General features: G+C 43.6%; 1 protein-coding gene across 1 annotated transcript in view; it reads right to left on the bottom strand.

The window, feature by feature from the left end:
* The window catches only part of GALNT10 (polypeptide N-acetylgalactosaminyltransferase 10), a 94,349-nt gene extending 77,317 nt beyond the window's left edge, over window positions 1-17,032 (bottom strand). The window contains exon 1 of the mRNA XM_075509504.1: window positions 16,682-17,032. Within this exon, the coding sequence (XP_075365619.1) occupies window positions 16,682-16,864 (183 nt within the window). The 5' untranslated portion in view covers window positions 16,865-17,032. The remainder of the gene's footprint in view (window positions 1-16,681) is intronic.
* Window positions 17,033-19,229: the final 2,197 nt, after the last annotated feature.

Below are 19,229 nucleotides of genomic sequence, written 5' to 3'. Positions count from 1 at the left end.
ACCTCCAAGACTGCTGCTTTAGTCTGCACCTCCTGCGCCAGCTGCACATTAACCTGCTGCACCAGAACACCGTTCCCACCTTTGAGCTGGGTAGGTGCCTTGGGAGCACGTATTCAGTCCCACGGACTTGAAGCATCCACCTTGCCGATTCCACAATGAAAAATTAAGGCCACTCAGGCAATCCCATTAACACAGATTAATAGTTATGTCAAGCACTGTGTCAGATCCATGGGATGCCAGCTGTCTAGTACTACAAAACCACCAGCCTCGCTAGAGTTAGTGCCAAATGTTTTGCCCAATGCATCCCATTCTGCCAGCTAGGTTTGGGATAGGATGTTGTCTGAGGACAAGATGAAGAAATGAACATTTACTTCCTCTCCTCTACTGACCACAGGAGAGTCACGTGCAGTTAGCAACTCTCCTGTGGTCAGTGAATATGCAACTGGCAAGAGCTACGTCAGTTCTCTTACTGGGCTATGTTGGGCTTGATTGTAAACCACCATGAAAAGGAAGAATCACTAAAGTAGCATCCCATTTCAGACTGGGCACACAGCTATACACCAAAGGTGTAAGAGAAAAACCTGTAAGAGTTTGACTATCTAAGGAATAACACAACCTTCCCTGCCTACCCTTTATCCTCGTTATTCTCTATATTATTCTCTATATATAGAGAATATATATATATTCTCTATATTATTCTCATACTAAAATCCAAAGCACAGCACTATACCAGCTACTAGGAAGAAAATTAACTCTATCCCAGCCGAAACCAGGACACCTTTCAACCCCAAACAGATAAATTACAAAGATCTCGTGTGCAGTCAGAGGATAAAAGGCTCAGCAGCATTCCTTATTGTGACCTCTCAGGAAAGGCAGAGTTGGTAAGCAGAAGCCAACAGCAAAGAATTAAAAACCTGTAATATTGCAGGACTGACTGAAGTGATGGAACAGCATTATGTGGCAGGGATGTACCTAAACTAACTCCTGACTAACTCCTGCTGCAAACTGTGCCATTTCTCAAACATTCAGCATTCCAGGGACACAAGCCAGCATTTGTGGCTACTGGTTGAGCTACAATAAATGCCTTTGGAAAGCTGTTCTGCAGCTCCTTTGCTAAAAAGCATTGTTTAATGCTTCCACCATTTTGGCTGCATATCACAGTAACCTCTCACATACTCGCTATAGGTTGTCCAAGCCATTCTGCAGACTAGTAAGGAGGAAATTTTCATAACATAAGCTCAAGCCAAGATTGCTTTCAACCACAAAAGACACTTAAAACTTGAGGAACTTCAAGAAACCAGGGGATATCTTTGCAACTGCTGCGTCTCCCTCCCTGCTTTTTCAAGTATTAGTATTTCTTAAGATTAAGAACTTTTGGAGGAGATTCATTGTTACACATAGAGTTTAGCCCCATTAGGTACTAAGCAGAATTGCTAAAGTCAACATTAAATTAATAAGCCCAGACATGCAATTAAAATGTTGGATTATATTTCATTAAATTTTAAGAGTACTCTACAACCAAGCAGCTTTCAGAGTCTTCTCTGCCAACCAGCTTCCTCTTTTGAGGAGCCCCTGAGAATTTTTAGAAGCTTTAGAAGCTTTGTATCCTTTGATTTCAAACAAGATCCAGGTGCATGAACTGATCTCCTCTTTATTTAATTCCTGACCCTTTTTGCTGACTGTACACAGCACAGAACCAAGAACAGATTACACACACTGAATGGTGATGTGTTACACATTGTTCTCATTTAGGAAGCCAGAACAGAATCCTAGCTGCATAATCCAGCAGCACTGAACACATGCCCAAACTCATTCATGTTAAGCTGACAAAGCTTGTAAATAGGATGGAAGAAAATTTTCTTCGGTATTCTTTTCCACCTCCTGAACGGAGGAGATCACTGGAGTCTATGCACAAGTTTACCTTAACAGTGCATCACGACATTTCACGAGCAAGATACACAGATAGTTTTCAATAAGCTTCCACCAGAAGAGGAGGAATGAACACCGTGCCTCACTGCCGATCTTCCAGTCAGAGCCATTGCCTCTCCTTTGCTACCCAGAAATAGCAGCCTTTCAAAGAGCCACTTTTACGCATATTTCTGCTAAAAAAAACCCCCAGACTGTACCTGCAGATACAGCCAAAAGCCCACATGAGCCCATTACTAATGGATCCAACTTCAATGAGGTTGAAAACATTTTGCTGAAGACATCCTGTTATTGTGAAGGTGTGACTCACAAATGAGGTAAGCCAGTACTCCTCTTAAATGTTTAGACCTTTAACAGTTGTAAGGAATTAAAGAGATTAAAAATAATCAAGGTTTCAAAGTCAGATCCTTTCACAACTCTGACAAGCTAAGGAAGAAGAAACTGGATCCAGAAATCTCATGCCTGAGCCAACAGATTCAAGTATGAAGCAATTACAAAACCTAGAGAGACACCACACATCAGAAGACTGAAAAATCATAGAATCATAGAATGATTTGGGTTGGAAGGGACCTTAAAGACCATCTAGTTCCAACCCCCTTGTCATGGGCAGGGACACCTTCCACTACACCAGGCTGCTCAAAGCCCCACCCAACCTGGCCTTGAACACTTCAGGGATGGGGCATCCACAACTTCTCTGGGCAACCTGTTCCAGTGCCTCACCACCCTCATAGTGAAGAAGTTCTTCCTTATATCTAATCTAAATCTACCCTCTTTCAGTTTAAAGCCATTACCCCTTGTCCTATCACTACATGCCCTTGTAAAAAGTCCCTCTCCAGCTTTCTTGTAGGCCCCCTTTAGGTACTGGAAGGCTGCTGTAAGGTCTCCCCGCAGCCTCTCTTCTCCAGGCTGAACAACCCCAACTCCCTCATCCTGTCTTTATAGGAGAGGTGCTCCAGCCCTCTGATCGTCTTTGTGGCCCTCCTCTGGACTCCCTCCAACAGGTCCAACTCAGTCCAAAATGCGCAAGATCTTTAAACACTGGATTCAGTCACCAGTGAAAATCCAGCTGTCCCTTTCAGAAAGCTATGCAGTACTTGTGACACAGTATAAAACCAAATTATTGCACTGCTGAGAAGCTGCTTTTTTCGGTACAAGTACCAGCAAACAATCTAATTTTTAAGGCATTTTCTATAGAGGAACTTCAGGGAAGGAAAATAAATATACTTTCAGTTGATGTTACTTTATGGGAAGCAGTCGTCCTTTGGGTGTTTTACTTTCTCCTTGCAGATTTCTGACTGGGCCCCTTGTATGCTATAGAAATACAGATCAATCCTCATGAAGCCATCATTTTTCCCTAAAGGGCCCAAAGAATTTAATTCTGTTTTTCTAATTATCTCAAGAGTTACTCAAAAGCAAGACCTTTACAGGCTAGCAAAAAACAGACCTAAAATAGCTTTAAAAACTCTTAAACGTGAAGAAAAATTCTACACAAAAAAAGTGTAAGACAGGTAAGTCACAGCTGTAGTGAGCATAAGACAATTATTTCATAACTTGGACTTAATGGGAAATAACTTGGCTTCTTGCATTATTTCTTTAAATATTAATAGCCAAATGTCTACTCTACAAAAAGTAGCAGTCTAATTTTGATACTAGCAGGGTAATGCTATGCAGCAGTCTAATACATTCTTTTTCTAGTTTTCAGGGATTCTCTAACCTCGTGCGACTTCCCTTAATCCAAATTGCATTGAGCTGCTCTGACAAAAAGATTCCAGAGGGGAAAACAAGCAATTTTCATAAACAAATACTGGCAAAGTTCAAATACAGACATCAATTGTGATAAAGGGAGGAGGGCATTTTCGTTTTGCTCCCATGTATATTGAATAGAAAAATTCTGGCGTACTCCAACATAACTGACAAGATATGAAGAATAGGGTAAGGCAGGAGAACATCTTTTACAGCACTGTCAAGGGCTAAATCCACAAGAAACTTGATACCGCAATGCTGCGCATCTCACAGCTCAACTTCCAGCTTTGCGATTCCCACAGTGGGGTCTGTGTCCTTGAGTAAGGTCTGTAGGCACCTTCAAGATCAAATTCAAAACAACTGAGTAAGACAGGCTTTTGACCTCCGATTTCTCCAGGTCTTAGGTACATGGCCCTTACATACAAGGTGGCCTCTATATCACATAAGAATCACACACTCATACCTGTTCGCATGCTTTGATGCCCGAGCCATTCCTCTCAAACACAGAGCAGGGGTTTTTTGTTATTTTGCACAGTCAAAGCAGGGAGGCAAAGTCGATCGAGTACTGTAGCTACTGCACTGCAACTCTTGAGTAAAAGCTGTCAACGATCCTTGTGGAAGGGTAGCAGGGCACCATCCTCTCCTCTCCACCCCAGGGCTTTGCTGCAGCTCGTGCAGAACACAGGTCCAAGAGCTGTGGTCTGAACTCAGCGTCCTTGAGAAGAGGTGGTCAATGCTAAGGATGGCTGCTGGGCTTCAGGGAGGTGAAGGAAGCGGCAAGAGCTACTCAGAAGCAAAACGTGAGCATGCGCCCCAGGGGCTTGACTGGTAAAAACTCTGGACCCAGAATGTCAGGTCTGGAGAGGATTGGCTGGTTTCTGAGGATCACTCTCTGCCTGAGCCCTTAAAGCTACTTAGGCCTAAATCCACAAAAAGAGTTGGGTACCAAAGTCTCTCACTTCCTAGGGCTTTCAGTTCACTCTGGCATAAACAAAGCATGCAAATACCTGCATTATATAAACAGTGATAGATTCAAAGGGCAAACAGTTTTCTAAATGAAGAAGAAATTAAGGGAAACACACAGAGAAAGGCACCAGTTGTCCTCTCAGTTAAATCTCAACTGATTTGGAAGACAGCATGTCAGTTACATACAGATAACCCTAAAAACAACTATTTTCCACTCCTACTGTAAAACCAATCCATAAACCACTATATTTCTCATGTTCTGTCCATTCAGCTTTTTCCTACACACAACCATATTTCTCTCGCTTCATCCTGCAGCACTGGTCCCACTAATCACTGACATATGCTCCGGCACAGAGCATTTCCTCTGGCATGCTTTAAAAAGAAGCACTGTCACCAGAGCAATGTAAGTGCTGGCAAATATGGTCTGTCAGGTTTTGTTTTCAAGGACTATAAAAACAGACTTCACTGCATTAGGCTTGAAAACTCATACCCTCTAGAAATAATTTTAAAAAACACATTTTCAGATGACTTGTTATTGTTTTCAAATATCCAGAGAGAAAATCTGTAGTTTTATATTTCATTTAACATCTTCAGGTTAAGCCAGTACTTGAGTTCTTTTACACAACCGACAATTCCCAGCTAATTTACGGCAATGCCAGTGCTCTCTGCTCATGTGCATCAATTCACAGCTTCTCAGATGCATTTCTACTATAACCATCCTCTTATTATAAATATATCAGCACTTGGAAAGCCACAAGACATTGCTTGTTTCCAGAGCTTAGGCCTTTCACTCATGGTAACCAGTATTATTTTATGCTGATAACAGCTTTGGCCAAAATGCAAGGAAGAGTGTCTTGGCACAGACTGAGGTCTGAGACACTTTCTTGTTAGTTTGTAATTGCTTTGCCAAGGACTTTTTCTGTAAACAGCTGGCCCAAGTTCCTATTTGCAGAAAATATGCAACTATGGTGAAAGAAAACCTATTATCTTTTATACACAGATACTCTGCAGCAATCAAAAATCAAGGACAACACAAGTAGGACCTTTGCACATTGCAGACAAGACTTTTCCAATCTTCCACATCCCCATTAGCAGAGCATACAACCTGCATCTGAAGATCAGAAACAATCTGGGGCAGAATGGGGAAAGAACAACATTTCCAAAGAATCAGCAGCAATAGCAGGAAAATGGCAACAATGACAACTTGCATAGTCCTCTGGTCTCCATACGTATATCCAAATACAATTCTGCCAGTTTCTGTATCAAAATCCCAGGTCTTCCAATACTTTGCAGACATTTTTGCAGCTTACTTCCATGCCCTCAGAACCAGGCAAGCAAAATAATTTTGAGAAGTGTCATTCCAAACACTTTAATTGTACCAATATAACTTTTTTGCCGCTGTGAACAAGACCTGGGAACAGATGCTGATTTTCTGAAGGGATTTTTTTCTAGGCTAAATCAGTACCTTGAATCAGATTCCAAAACAGCCACATAAAAAAAAAAATCAGGCAGCATACAACAGCAAAACATCTAGGATTTTTAGATATTTCCAACACAGTAAGCCACAGCCTGAGAATCAAAGAGGAGTGGCACTCCAGAGTGTATTTGGTGGATCAGCAAAACTAACATACACAGGAGTGGAAAAAAAAGGGTTATTCCTTATTACTTGGCTATCACACACTAAACCCCGGCAACAGGCCACCTGGAAGATAAATGAGAAGACAGAAGATAATCACAGGGTTCACTTATTTTTGAGATCCAGAATAATCCTGTTACGTAGTGGCTAACATGAACTGACAGTCAGGCTAAATTTAAGTGACCTTCTGTAATGGTACAGAAGGTAACTTACTTGCCTAACTGAAGCCCTTTACAACATAGTTATGTCTGTATTTATCTAGATTTTGGGGTTCTGATTTTCTTTAGTGAGGAAATATATTTTGCTTTTACTTAACTGAGCTGAAAGTACAGTCTCTAAAGAGAGCCACTTTCAAGGAAGCAGAGTTAAGATTAAAGTCAGTCTGAGCAGAAGCGAAGGAGCTGCTCGCTCTTTTAAAGAATAATATAAAAAAGAGAGAGAAAAAAAAAATCTTACAAGATGCCAGTCCTGGTTATGTGGTTATTTTTGTATCATACCCTAGATCAAAGTCACAAAGTCACTATTTTTCAAAGGAACATCACACTCTAAGACATCTTTGAAAACTTTGGTCTAAACATTAAGAACACTCAAACTCTGTTTCACCTGTTTTATTTATTAAGCAACAGCTCATGCTTACTACTCCCTGTAAAAATTTCTTCTTTGGACTTCATCTGAAGGCTGAGAAATGTTAGGTAAGCTCAAGAAAGAAAAAAACCTACCTCTTTTCCATCATGGAGAAAAATTGTTTTGTTGCTAGTGTCATGAACTAGGCAAAAGTAACTTCCCAAATGAATTTGAACACAAGTAAAGGTAATTTATGCAAAGACAAGCCTACACAATCTTCCACTGAGAAAAAACTAGTAGCCAGTCTTGAAGTTTTAAATGTTAGATCTTCCAAATAATCATAAGCAAGATGGAGAAGAGGATGACTTTCCTTTGAAAAGTCACCTTAGCTTGCACACATAACTGCAAGCAAAGGATTTCAGGCTGTAGAGATCAAGCAGAGCAGAACTTTTCATAACAACTTAATCTTGTAAAAACAGTTGTTCAAGAGGGCAGAAGCAAAGCAGCTCTGCATGTAGGAGGGACAGCTGACAGATAAGATCTGATAAAGCCCTAAAATATCACAAGACTTTGACTAACAAAGACAAAACGTCACTCTAATCAGATTTTTGGAAAGGGAGAGTAGTCAAACAAGAAGGTAGATTTAATTCATCCAGAAAGTTCTTGCAGGAGACAGACTGATTTAGTGTTATTCTGCAAATCCTTTATTTTTATGACCAAATAGCTCTACAGCAGGAAGACAGAGTTCATTTACAGACATCCAAATTTAAGACACAAGTCCAAATATTTGTACCTGGAAAAACACCCTTCAACATTTGTTTGAAATTTAACCCTTTGGTTGGTCATTATTTCAGTAAATAGCTGTAGTTTCTGTGCATTTAAAAAAATACTCTGAAATGCCTTTTGGAAGTTTGACTTCAGCAGTCCCCTTGTGAACCGCAACCACACAGAATAGGCCAAGTTCTCTATTTTAAAGCTACATCAGGGAAACACGTCAGGTCACTGCTACATCAGCTACACATGACATACATGTGAGAAACACATGTTAGTGTTTAGGGGAGACACCTTGAACAGAAATTAGTTACCTCGCTGCAGAGGCAATGCTCAGCTTAACAGGAAAGGATGCCAGCATTCACTATTTTGAAAGACAGTTTTTAGAAGCTGCTTTCTGCTACTTGTTGTGCTAACTGGGAAGAAAAAAAAGTATTAGGCTGAAAAATTAATAAGGAGTTGAGACTGGGAGACACAGTCACCAAATAAACATTAAGATAAAACTTCACCAGGTTGGGTGGCACTACACAGTCAAGCTTTCGCCAACTCCATCCTCCTCCCCTTCCTTTGCTTTCTATTTCTGGCCAAGGAAAGAATCATAATACCCACAGGAGTTACACCAACTCACTTAAAATAGGGTTTCCATTTTAAACCCTTAATTTGTTTAAACTGCTTATCATTTCAGTTTGACTCAGTAATACAGAAAGGCAAGGATATAGTAATATAAACCAAGTTTTGTAGGGTGCAAATTTTAAGCCATCAGCTACTGTTTAGTAATTGCCTCTAAGCATGCTCTTGTCCACTGTAGTTGTAAGACCTCCGAGAGCACCTATACTAAGTGAGGAATTTCATCCCTGACTCATGTTGGTGGCAACATGTTCATGTGTTGATATCATGACCTCCAAAAGAGGAAAGTCTGCTGAATGCCACCAACCATTGGTACAGTTAATGAAAGCTGTGTTTTAGTTCAGATGCCTAGACAGAGTTGCAGTAAGACCCAAAGTCAGACCTTAGAAACGAGCTGGATGACATTTCCTCAAGCTTTCTGAATACACTCATGAGGGACACTACTCACAATAGCTGGCAGCCTGTGTTTCCAAGAAAGTGATAGGCAGAATAAATAAAATATTTTTATTCTTGGGAGCTGCAGAAGATATGCCATTAATGGTCATCAACCTTAGAAAGATAACTTATCAAAGTGGGAAGGCATGAAGTAGTATCAGAGGAAACTCCATGACTGGAATAGCAGAGAGTTCAGTTACAACAACATCAATGGCTTTTCTACTGAAGCAAGTTTCTTCCCTGGGTATCGGCAACACTGGAAACACTGCTTATACTCCACTGTAACTGTGGTTAAAAAGCCTTAATTATAGATATATGCTCTAGAGAGCTCTCTCTTAACCCTGAAGCTAAGATTAGAGAAAATGGAGGAACTGCAAAAGGGCAGAGAAGAGAGCTAATTATTTAGAAAGAAAAGCAAACTTAAGAACCAAGAAATGGTAGACCTCCCTTCTTTGAAGCTGCAATTTAAAGCTTTATCAAGTTTATGAACAATAAGGAGACATGTCAAGTGACATATTTCTTATATTTTAGGGGGTGCACAGGACTTTGGATGCAGAGCTGCTAGCAGATCTCAGACATGGGAGAAGTTACTATTCTACCCAAGCATTTGAAAAGGAGGGGCTGCCTGGTAACTTATTATAGTACATATTGATTTACTTATCTGTAGCTTTCTCCAATCATCTGCCAGACCCTTTAAATCTAACAAAAGAAGCATAGTCTGACACGTCAGCCATAATTTGATATCCAGTACTACTTATATTCTTAACAAAGCTGTGTAGATAAACACTCCGATCCTTGTTACCTATCCATCATCTAGCCAGGGTAACACAAAATGCAGGAAATACCACCATGAGTGTCAGTTACACTGATAGAAAAGATACCATTACCACTGATAGGCTGTGCTTCATGTTGAATAAAGCAGGACCAGTAACACATCCTAGCTTCCCGGGTTGTAAGAAGTCATGAGCAGCATGCCAGATCTGAAGGTAAAACCACAAGTAGACTCTGGAAAGGCAGTCCAAAAGTAGAACATAAAAATTTAGAATTAGAAAGGGGGGGTTATTATCCCTGGATTTGGAAATAAAGCATCACACTGTTATACTCCTGAAAGTGACTCGAGCATCAGGATTTGTTCAGGAGTCTGTGAAATCTGATAAACAGATTCACACTTTCTGTTAACTGCTAGAAGTCCCCACTGACAGCTATCAGTTTTGCAAATAATCTGGGACCTGAAGTCAACTCAGAGTGTCTTTTATGCTTCTCTCTAGAAGCAGAGGAATCCCAGGCCAAGCTGTATCTAGAAGGAATACACGGGTGGCCAAACAGCAGTAGGACTGACTAAAACTGTTCTGACCAGGGACATTAGCTCAGGTTAAGACAAAGTGCAAATGTAGGGCAGAAAGGCTGTTCCTGATTTGACTCCAGAATAGGAACAGACAGATACAAAGTTAAAAAAAGTAACTATTCAGCTTTAACTCAATCCACCTCACTCTGATTTAAGTAACATTTAAATAATATTTAAATGAATGATTATTTAAATAATCGTTAATGTCTGGTTGCCATCGCAGTATATCCCATCAGAATAGCCAGTTTTTAATCCACTCAGCTAGGGAAAAATTCCTTTCCAGTTTTCTAGTAAAGGTGATCCAGAAGAAAATCTACACATACACTCAGGTCACTTAACCTGAGAGTACCTGTTACTATTAAAAGATTTCATATGCATGAAGTCACTGAAGCCACCTCTCTCCCTGTGTCTACAGAGTATCATGCATTATTCATGCTACTATCAAACACTTTAAAGTGGTGTAACTTAGTGGTTACTCTAGAGTTAACAGGATGGAAGACATGAAACATGATGGACACTAGAGAGAGACAGAGTCCTCTGATGGTAAATATCACAGCAGCTTTGTTTACATAAGCATTTACACAATCCTGAAGTACCATGAAACTCAGCACAGTGCACTCCAGTTAAGGTGCACTCCATAAAAGCCTACCAACGACAGCTCTGCTAAAGTCAACATGATACCAAGCTAGCAGGTTGAAACACCTGCTTTCACTGCAGATCAAAACGAATTGCTGCAGCGCAATCTTTTTTTTTCTAGTGATATTTCAAGCACACAGTGGAATACCTCCTACAAACTCCTAATGCACCCCATCAGCTCTTTACTTTCCAGAAGGAAGCTGAAGGCTACCTGCCTGTGTCGCCTGGTATAAGAAAAGGTTGCAAAGAAACAGGAGCAGCAAGCAGATTGCTTTTACACCTGGATAACAATTTCCTCAAAGTTTAAGTTAGGCAGGATCTGTTCTTACCCAATGTAAGTAAGGTTACAGTTGGCTCCGCAGGGAAGCAAACAGAAGGGTGACAGGAAGGTTAACTGCAGTTCTTTATCTTTTTATAGTGATGCCTGTAACTGTATTAAACAGGGAGTGGAAGATGATACTCTATAACTGAAAGTCTGGTTGATAGTATTTTTCTGCTTAATTTCACACACTCCTCACTGGTGGTAAGAAACTTTCCATCAGTTTATCAGTCTACTTAGTCAAATGCATGGCAGTTATCTGCCAGGAAACTTATAACTATAGTTTCTCTTAAATCTTGCTGTCTCTCACAATTTGATCCATTTTCATACAGGAAAAACACACAGCTCTGGAGATGACTATATGATTATGGTTTTCACCGGTGACCTAAAAAGTCCAGAAGCCAGGAGCCAAAAAGTTTTCCTGCTGAAATCTTCCCCCCATGAAGAAAGTTAACCATTGCAGCTATTAAGAACTGCATACAGAGCACATTTGGATGGCAAAACACAGAACCACTTGTCCAATAACAGGGCACCTGCTCCACAATAGAGATAACCTCCACTAAAGAACAGCAAGTATAATAAACCCTTTATTTTCACACAGCATGGGAGACCTAGAATACAGCCCATTTGTTCATTCAGCTCTGTGTTGCCATTACAGCAAAGATCACCAGAAGGAATAATGAGACCCTAAGTGAGGACCACTGAAAGCTCCACAGTTTCTTAATAAATATCTCTTCCAAATTTTACTTTGCACTTCACAGCTGTGAGATGGTTTAGCCACTTCACATTCACTTCAGCTCACTTTGCTAATCAGAACTGCAGTCCACACTTATCTAGTCCAGGAAAACCTGCTCATTTCACAAATGCACTGAAGTGATCAACTTTAGAGTAGCCCATACTAGAAATCAGTCACTCAAATTAAACCAGGCTTGTTCAGCCCTGGCACGTGCATTTCAGTCCTTAGATGCCAATTGTTTAACACTGTGCTTACCAAAATAAGCTTTTCAAAGTTTGCTTTTATATCAACTGAGTGACTAGCAGATAAAACTGCCAACACGGCAGTCTCCAAGATGTCTGTGAGGAGCCAAGCCCCAGAGTTCAATGGCGGCAGCAAGGTCTAGGGCACAACCAGTCTAACTGCCGAAGAAATCTGCCTAGGAAGTATGGTAAGTCGGTTTTTCTATTTACCTCTGGCTGACCGGGAGCAGAAAGGTTTCCCTCTCACTTTTCCCAAGCACTTCTCCTCCTTCCCCAGCCTTGGCAGCACAGAGAGTCTGCTAAACCACCCTCTTCCTTATTAGCTTTCGCCAGCTGCAACATGAAGCTGACAATCCTTGACAGCTCCATAGCTGCCCCCAGGTCAGAATGGCAAAGCCGATCATCTTCCTCTGCTGAGGAGGACACAAGCAGCAGCAGTCTGGAAGGCAGCACAGCATCGCTCCCCACTCAGCTCACCGTTAGGGCTACATTTTCAGCAATACCGGCTGGAAACTTTAAGCTTAATTGCACTAAAGGCAAAGTTTACGACCCCAAACTTTCCAAGAGGATCATTCTCGCAAACCATTTTTCAATCACAACTTTGCAGTTCGTTTCTCATTCACACCTACCAGCAGGCAGGTACATCCCACTTCAGCCGGCTGGCAGCAGAGGGCACCACACAATCACCTATGTGATTTATATACTTTCATCATGCTCGCCAGTGAATTTATAGAGCACAAATTACTACTACAACAAGCTACAGGGTGACTCCATAAAGCTTGTATCGTATCAGATAAAAACACATGCAATGAAAGGCAGCTAATTTGCTACAATGCTTTTAGCCAGCGATTCAAAGAAAGACATGGTTCAAGCTTAGTATCTCTCCACATTCAAATGCCACATTCCTGTACCAGCAGGTATCTCAGAGTGTGGATGGCCAGCCTGATCAGACAGCTACAGAGTAGTATCTCTGCTGAGCATTAGAAGTCACGTAAATACTTGCATTAGCCCAAGCATAAACCACTAGCCCACAAACTAACTCATCTGTGTTTTACATACTGCAGGACTACGCATCAGTTGAACATTTCAGCTGAGGATGTCCAACAGCCTCTGAGGCAGACAGCAGAGATTCACAAGACAAAAGGAATAGCTGCATTTCTTTTTTTTCCAACCCCCACACCCACAGATCATATGTTTTTGCCTACTGAATACTCGTTAAGAAAAAAGAAAAAGCTTAAAAGACACAAAAGTCAATCTGCATTATACAAACATACTGATATACACATACTGGTGAGCAGAAAAAGTACACTGATGAAGTATAAGAAGCTAAGCTAATACTTTTGCTGTCAGCAGAAACGCTTTAGTACCCCGATACCATCACCCCCATTTAAAGCCATGACACTAGCCAAACCTGTTACACACACCATGGAAAAAAGGACTTCCTAGTTCATGTCATCTGCTGAGCAACTGTACATACACAATGATAAAGGACACTTCTGAGCATGCAGCTGTAGTGAAGAGTAACTCAATGCATCAGCTTTTCTTAAAGAGATCTGCAGCATGACCTTGAGGCCAAGACCTTGATGACTCAAGGCCATCCCTTCTCTGTGGAGCAAAAAGCACCCAACAGAGCTACAGAAGAACAAACCCAAAGGCAGAAGGAAAGAACACAGACCTAATCCACCTTATTAAAGCAATACCGTATTTTCAGCCACCATAATGTTTCCCCTGAACATGTAAATACAGAAGCAATTAGCTGCCTAGGCACTTCTGCAGAAACCATTTAGCATAATCTTTCCTAGAATATATTTACATGGCTTCTGATTGCTTAATTTTCTGACACGTTTGTTTCAGGCACTAGAAAGATTAAATAAGGCAAAATCGCCTACACTGATACATTGCCATTTTGAAGGTAACATGCAGCACAAGACAGACAACAAAACAAACTCCTAGCGGGTTTTAAACTTCAAAATTTTAGCATCACAACTCTATGTTCTAGGAATTGCTTTATAGCTTTAATTCAGCTGTTTCTTAAAACCTTTTCCCCCTTTTGCTGTTACTCTGAAAGATAAAATTACTGACTGAAACAGCAGACACCATTTAGAGAGAAAGAATGAGCCTGGACAGAGATTTCATTGAAAAGCTCAGTTCTGTATCACATCCGAAATGTCCTCAATTCAAAGATTAGCCTGCACAAAAAGGCAAATTAAAGCCAGAAACAGAAGAAAATCTTTTCTGACTGCTATGATTATAATTTTTTATAATATAGCCTCCTATCATCTAGAGTTTTGGTATTAAGAAATCAGCTCTTCCGAACGGCTTCATGAACAACAAGACAAACAGCATATTCATTTACAAGCTGGAAGTTGATTAGTAAGTACAAAAACCATGAATGCTTGTCAGGACCAAGGAAGAGAGGCTGTAACTATTGAATCTGAGGATGCCCCAAAAACTCTCTGCAGTCAGCTGGCAGATAACTCTGACAACAGAACAACACACAAACCATTTGGTTGTCTTTATTCTGCTTCATCTGAAATAATTTTTACCAAGACAGCCAGTTGTCCTTTAGGGTACGTTTTTTCTTGCTCAGTGTAACAGGAGCTATCATTTCAGGGCCCAGTCCTTCAAAAATATGGGCATATGATACAAATATATCTTCACTCACAGACCCACTGCAGCCCATAACTCCACGTTAATTAGACTGGAAGATGAAGCCTTCAGCCTAAAACCCAGTAACTCTGATTTACACATGTGCAGAGAGGCTTTATTGCAAATTCTCCTGTAAGCTGCACAGACGTTTCCTGCCCAGCTCAACACACCATCAAAACAAAAGCAGATCTCAATTTACTGACAGCTGCCATACTTTAAACAGACATAAAGAAAAATGGAGTCAACATTCTGTACAACACAGGCAATATGGGCTCTCTAAATACCGAGAACACTGAACATACACAGAAATCAGCAGTGATGTACTGCACCGTAGGAACTGGCCTGGTTTACAGCTACCCAAAGCCTCCAGTACAAGGACAATTTTGGAAGACCAAAAATAAAAAGTCAGCTTGTCACTGTTTTATCATCCCTTATAGATTTAACCAGAATTAACTGCTACCTCCAACAAGGAACTTTGAAGCCTCTTAAGAATAATTACCAACTTTCTCCTCAAAAGCTCTGGAAGACTTGATTTTACAATGGTCTTCATTTTGCCATAACACCATACCATGTGAAGCTATGGAACAGTGGGCTACAGGGCTCGGTTTTTATCAGTCATGCAAAATAGATTCCCTGCATCCAACAGAAATACAAGCATAAGCCAATAACATCAGGAACTCCAGGCACATAATGATCACTGTGTATGTTAAAGGGATTTCTGTGCAGGTTTGAGGATCCGCTACAGATTTACATGTTATAGCAGGTAACAGCTGACCCCTTTCCCTACCAGCATGGGACATTACAAGGATATGATCATGGTTATACCTAGACTTGCACTAACTGCTTGAATTTGAAAAAAACATTTCTTCTGGGAAGGAAGAGCTCAGCCTCAGTTTGACTACACCTCTTTTTGAGAGCCTTCTCTCCCTCAGAGCAGAAATTGCCACAGTAGGTTTCTCCATCTTTATGGTACAGTCATAGCGGCAAGTCTCCACGGAGGGAAAGATTTAGACAACTAAGAGTTTTAAGTGGTTTTGAACAAGCAGAGCCTTGTAGAGTGGCAGCTGAACTGATAGTTACACACTGACATTTCAAGCTTTCAAGTCCCAATCATTCTTAATGGTACAAAGCCAAACCCAGAACAGGATAAAGCAATTACGTTGCCCAAAGTAAACGCAGCTAAACTGAGCTTCCAAATGTCTAATTTGGGTGATCTAGCCTTCCTGCCTCGTACACTAAGCAGAAGGGTTTGTCTGTTAAATTTACTACTACACCAGTGGGACAAGAAAGGAATGCAGTCATGTGCTGCAGTATCATCAGGCCACGTCTCCAGCAGGCATCTCCTCTGCCTCTCTCAGGAGGAGTTATCCACTCCTCTTTTTCCAAAGGAGGATCAGTACACAGACATAATCTTCAAGCTCCACCTGGTACTTTCTGCTAGCCCTTGCCTTAAGCTCTGTGGGGACCCAGCAGTAACGGGTGATGCTCGTTCCCTGCACCTTTCCAAGGCAGGCAAAGAGAAATGGCACAGAAGGCGCACCCTTAGGAGGCAGAATTACTGTCCTTTTCTTTGCAAGGATGGGACAAGCTCCCCTTCCTTACTCCTTGGAGCAAGGTGCAAAGACCTCGCTTTATTCCCTTACCAAGCTCAGCCAAAAAAGGCAAGCAGACCCTCCAGTCCCTGCATGCACGAACTGCCAAGAAAGTACTCGCATTCCCCCTCCAACCCAGACACATGCTAGAGAAAAGCAGCTCCTTCTTCAGGGGCACAGGAGCCCACCCCCTGCACTCCTCTCTCTCCCCCCCTCCTCTATAACGGGGCGGCTGCTGCTTCTCGCCCCCCCCCCCCCCGCCACTGCCGAGGCTTCCCTCTTGTGACAAGGGAGAAGGTCGCACCCATCCCCTACACAAACCCCTCTGCCCTCAGCTCACGCGAAGGCGGCTGCTCCTGCTCCCGCTCCCGCGGGAGGCACCCCCCCGCCCCGCGTCCCTCACCCAGCGGCTCCCGCCTCCCCCACCACGCACACGGGGGGCCTCTCAGCCCCCACACCCCGTGCCCCCTCCTCTCCCCTCCGCCGCCACTCACCGGCGCTTCGCCGGCCGCTGCCCCCGGCGGCCCCGCGGCAGCGGCCCCCTCCCCGCCGGCCGCCCCGCCGCCCTCCAGCTGCCGCTCGCGGTAGAGGGACCAGAGCCCCACGTTGGGCAAGAAGACGAGGGCGGCCAGCGCCAGCCCCACCGCCTGCAGCAGCCGCTTCTGCTTCCGCCGCATCGGAGCCGCCGCCGGGGAGAAGACGGAGGAGGAGGAGAAGGGAGGGAGGCCGGGAGGGAGGGAGCGCGACCCGGCCCGGCCGCCCCCGCTGCCGCCCTGAGGGAGCCCAACTTTCCCCCGCGCGCGCGGCGGCAGCGGCGGGCGGCAACTCCGGCACTTCCGCTCCGCTCCGCGCGCGGGGGAGGCGTGGCCTCTGCGACCCCGCCCACCGCCGCCGGAGGGCGGCCCCGCCCCGCCCCGCCCCGCCCCGCCCCGCCGAGCCCGCGCCCCCCCCTCCGCTCCCCCCCGCCCCGCGCCTGTTCGCTCCCCGCTAATGACTCTCCCTTAATGACTCGCTAATAACGACTCTCGAAGGATGCCGCGGCACCGGCGGGCGCCTGGGTGGGCTCCGGGGGAGCGGGCGGGGAGCGGGCTCCGAACCGGCCGTCGGCGGGGGAACCGAGGTGGTTAATTGCTTCAGAGAGGCTCGGCAATTAGCAGCCCGGCGGCAATACCCACGGCCATTAGGCGACGGCCCCTGCGGCAGAAGCTGGCTGGGCGCCGTGGGATGGTTTACGGTATCCCTAAAAAACATAAGCGGTTTGCAGCGCGTGGAGCACGTTGGGATGGGGCTGGCACCGGAGGAGACCGACGGGGGGGAAACGGTGAGAAGGAATCGGCCCCCGGGGTTAAGTGGGGCCCAGGGCCTGGGCTGGGCTCTGCAGGGGGGGCAGAGCAGCCTGAGGGGCTGCAGGTGGTCCCCAGAGGGCTGCAGGTGGTCCCCAGAGGGCTGCAGCTCGCCCCACAGACACACGGCAGCTGGGGGACAAGCCTGCTGCCCACAGCGCTCCGTGGATGGAGGTGCCATCGTCCCACCGGCCGGCCTTACTGACAGGCAGGATTGCTCCAAACCAATTCCCCGGCGATGGCTCCCCTTAAAAAGGAATGCTGTTCATTCGGGTGCCAATTAAGTGGCTCCTACTGTACTGTAAACTAGACAATTTATAGGCAAGGGGTGGTGGGTTTTTTTAAGAAGAAAACAATGGCAGTACAGCTTTTCCAAAAATGAGGAGTGGATTCATTCCTTAAACGAAGAGCAAACAGCCTTCGTGATTAGGAAGCTGCCCTGCCAGCGGAACAGCCGTGCAGCTCGGCTAATGTCAACAGCAAAGCTGTGCCAATCCAGCGCCCTGCTGGGGGGACTGGCGAAATAAATATTAGGTCTCTTCCAATGTAAACCCCCGCAGGGAAATTTTTATTTCCTAGAACAACAACAACGACAGACAGTCTACGAAAACCATTACGCACCCCAGCATTTGCAGTTCTTGCCACCCTCACCCCACACCAGCAAGTGGATTTAAACTTAAATAAACTTCCATAACCCACTAGATGGCATCTTCCAGCAGATTTCAGTGCCTGCTGCAAGAGCCAAATTATCAAGGAAAGCATTTAATTTAGAGAGCAGGTTACAGTTCCTAAGTCTAACTACATGTTAAGGAAGCTTGTACTTTCATTTTAATTATCGATGAGAATTTGTCACCAGCTGATTTCTTTACTAGAAATGTTAATGCTTCCATTGTTCCTCCGTGGGTGGAGAAGATACCGACCCGTGAAATCCCTTTACTCCTGCCTTTAGAGTAAAATGTATTCCCTTTATCATCACTGAATCACCTCCGGCAGCGCAGAGACTTTGGCCGCTGTTGAATAATGCATAGCCACTAAAATTGTACAACAATAAAGCTACATATACGTTACCTGGTACTGTAAGAATCTAGGCTGGAAAGCTACAATACCTCTGATTTAATACTGCAGTGCCATCGTACTGCCATATGGACCCTTATAATAACATCCACATCCCCTTGCCTCTGCAAGAGCTCTTTGAAAAGTGGTTGTGAAATAGCAGGCGGTTTCGTAGGTATGCACATAGGATTACAGTCTGCCCTTGGCAGAACATCCTCATTTATATAAAGAAATGACAGGCACAAAGTTTGAGAGTTAATTAAAACAAAGCTACTAGCTGGTTTGACATATGTTTAAATTTAGGATTGTGAGCCTGCTTGCTAAATTAAATGTTTGCCTCGTAAATTGACTTCAGCAGAGTTGCAAAAGTTTTAACTGGGAACAGAATACGGCCGGTGCTGCAGGTAGATCAGTATTTCGTATTTGAGAGCATTTGAATGATCAAACCCTTTGAAGAGCCTTGTAGGAATTGAAGTCTGGCTGCTCCTTGGTGGTCACACTGGAAATGGATGCTCCAGGTCTTGCCTTCCCACTTTAAGACAGAGTGAATCCTGTTGGGGTTACCAAGTAAAATCATTTATACCCCATGAGCTGCCTCGGCCCCAAATAAATAGATGTGTTTCTTCTATTAAAGGTCCAGCATTTC

Source organism: Mycteria americana, chromosome 8 (genome assembly GCF_035582795.1).
Source record: "Mycteria americana isolate JAX WOST 10 ecotype Jacksonville Zoo and Gardens chromosome 8, USCA_MyAme_1.0, whole genome shotgun sequence".
NCBI lineage: Eukaryota > Metazoa > Chordata > Aves > Ciconiiformes > Ciconiidae > Mycteria > Mycteria americana.
Note: the sequence above shows the minus strand (reverse complement) of the source record. Positions and strands in the feature narration are given on the sequence as shown.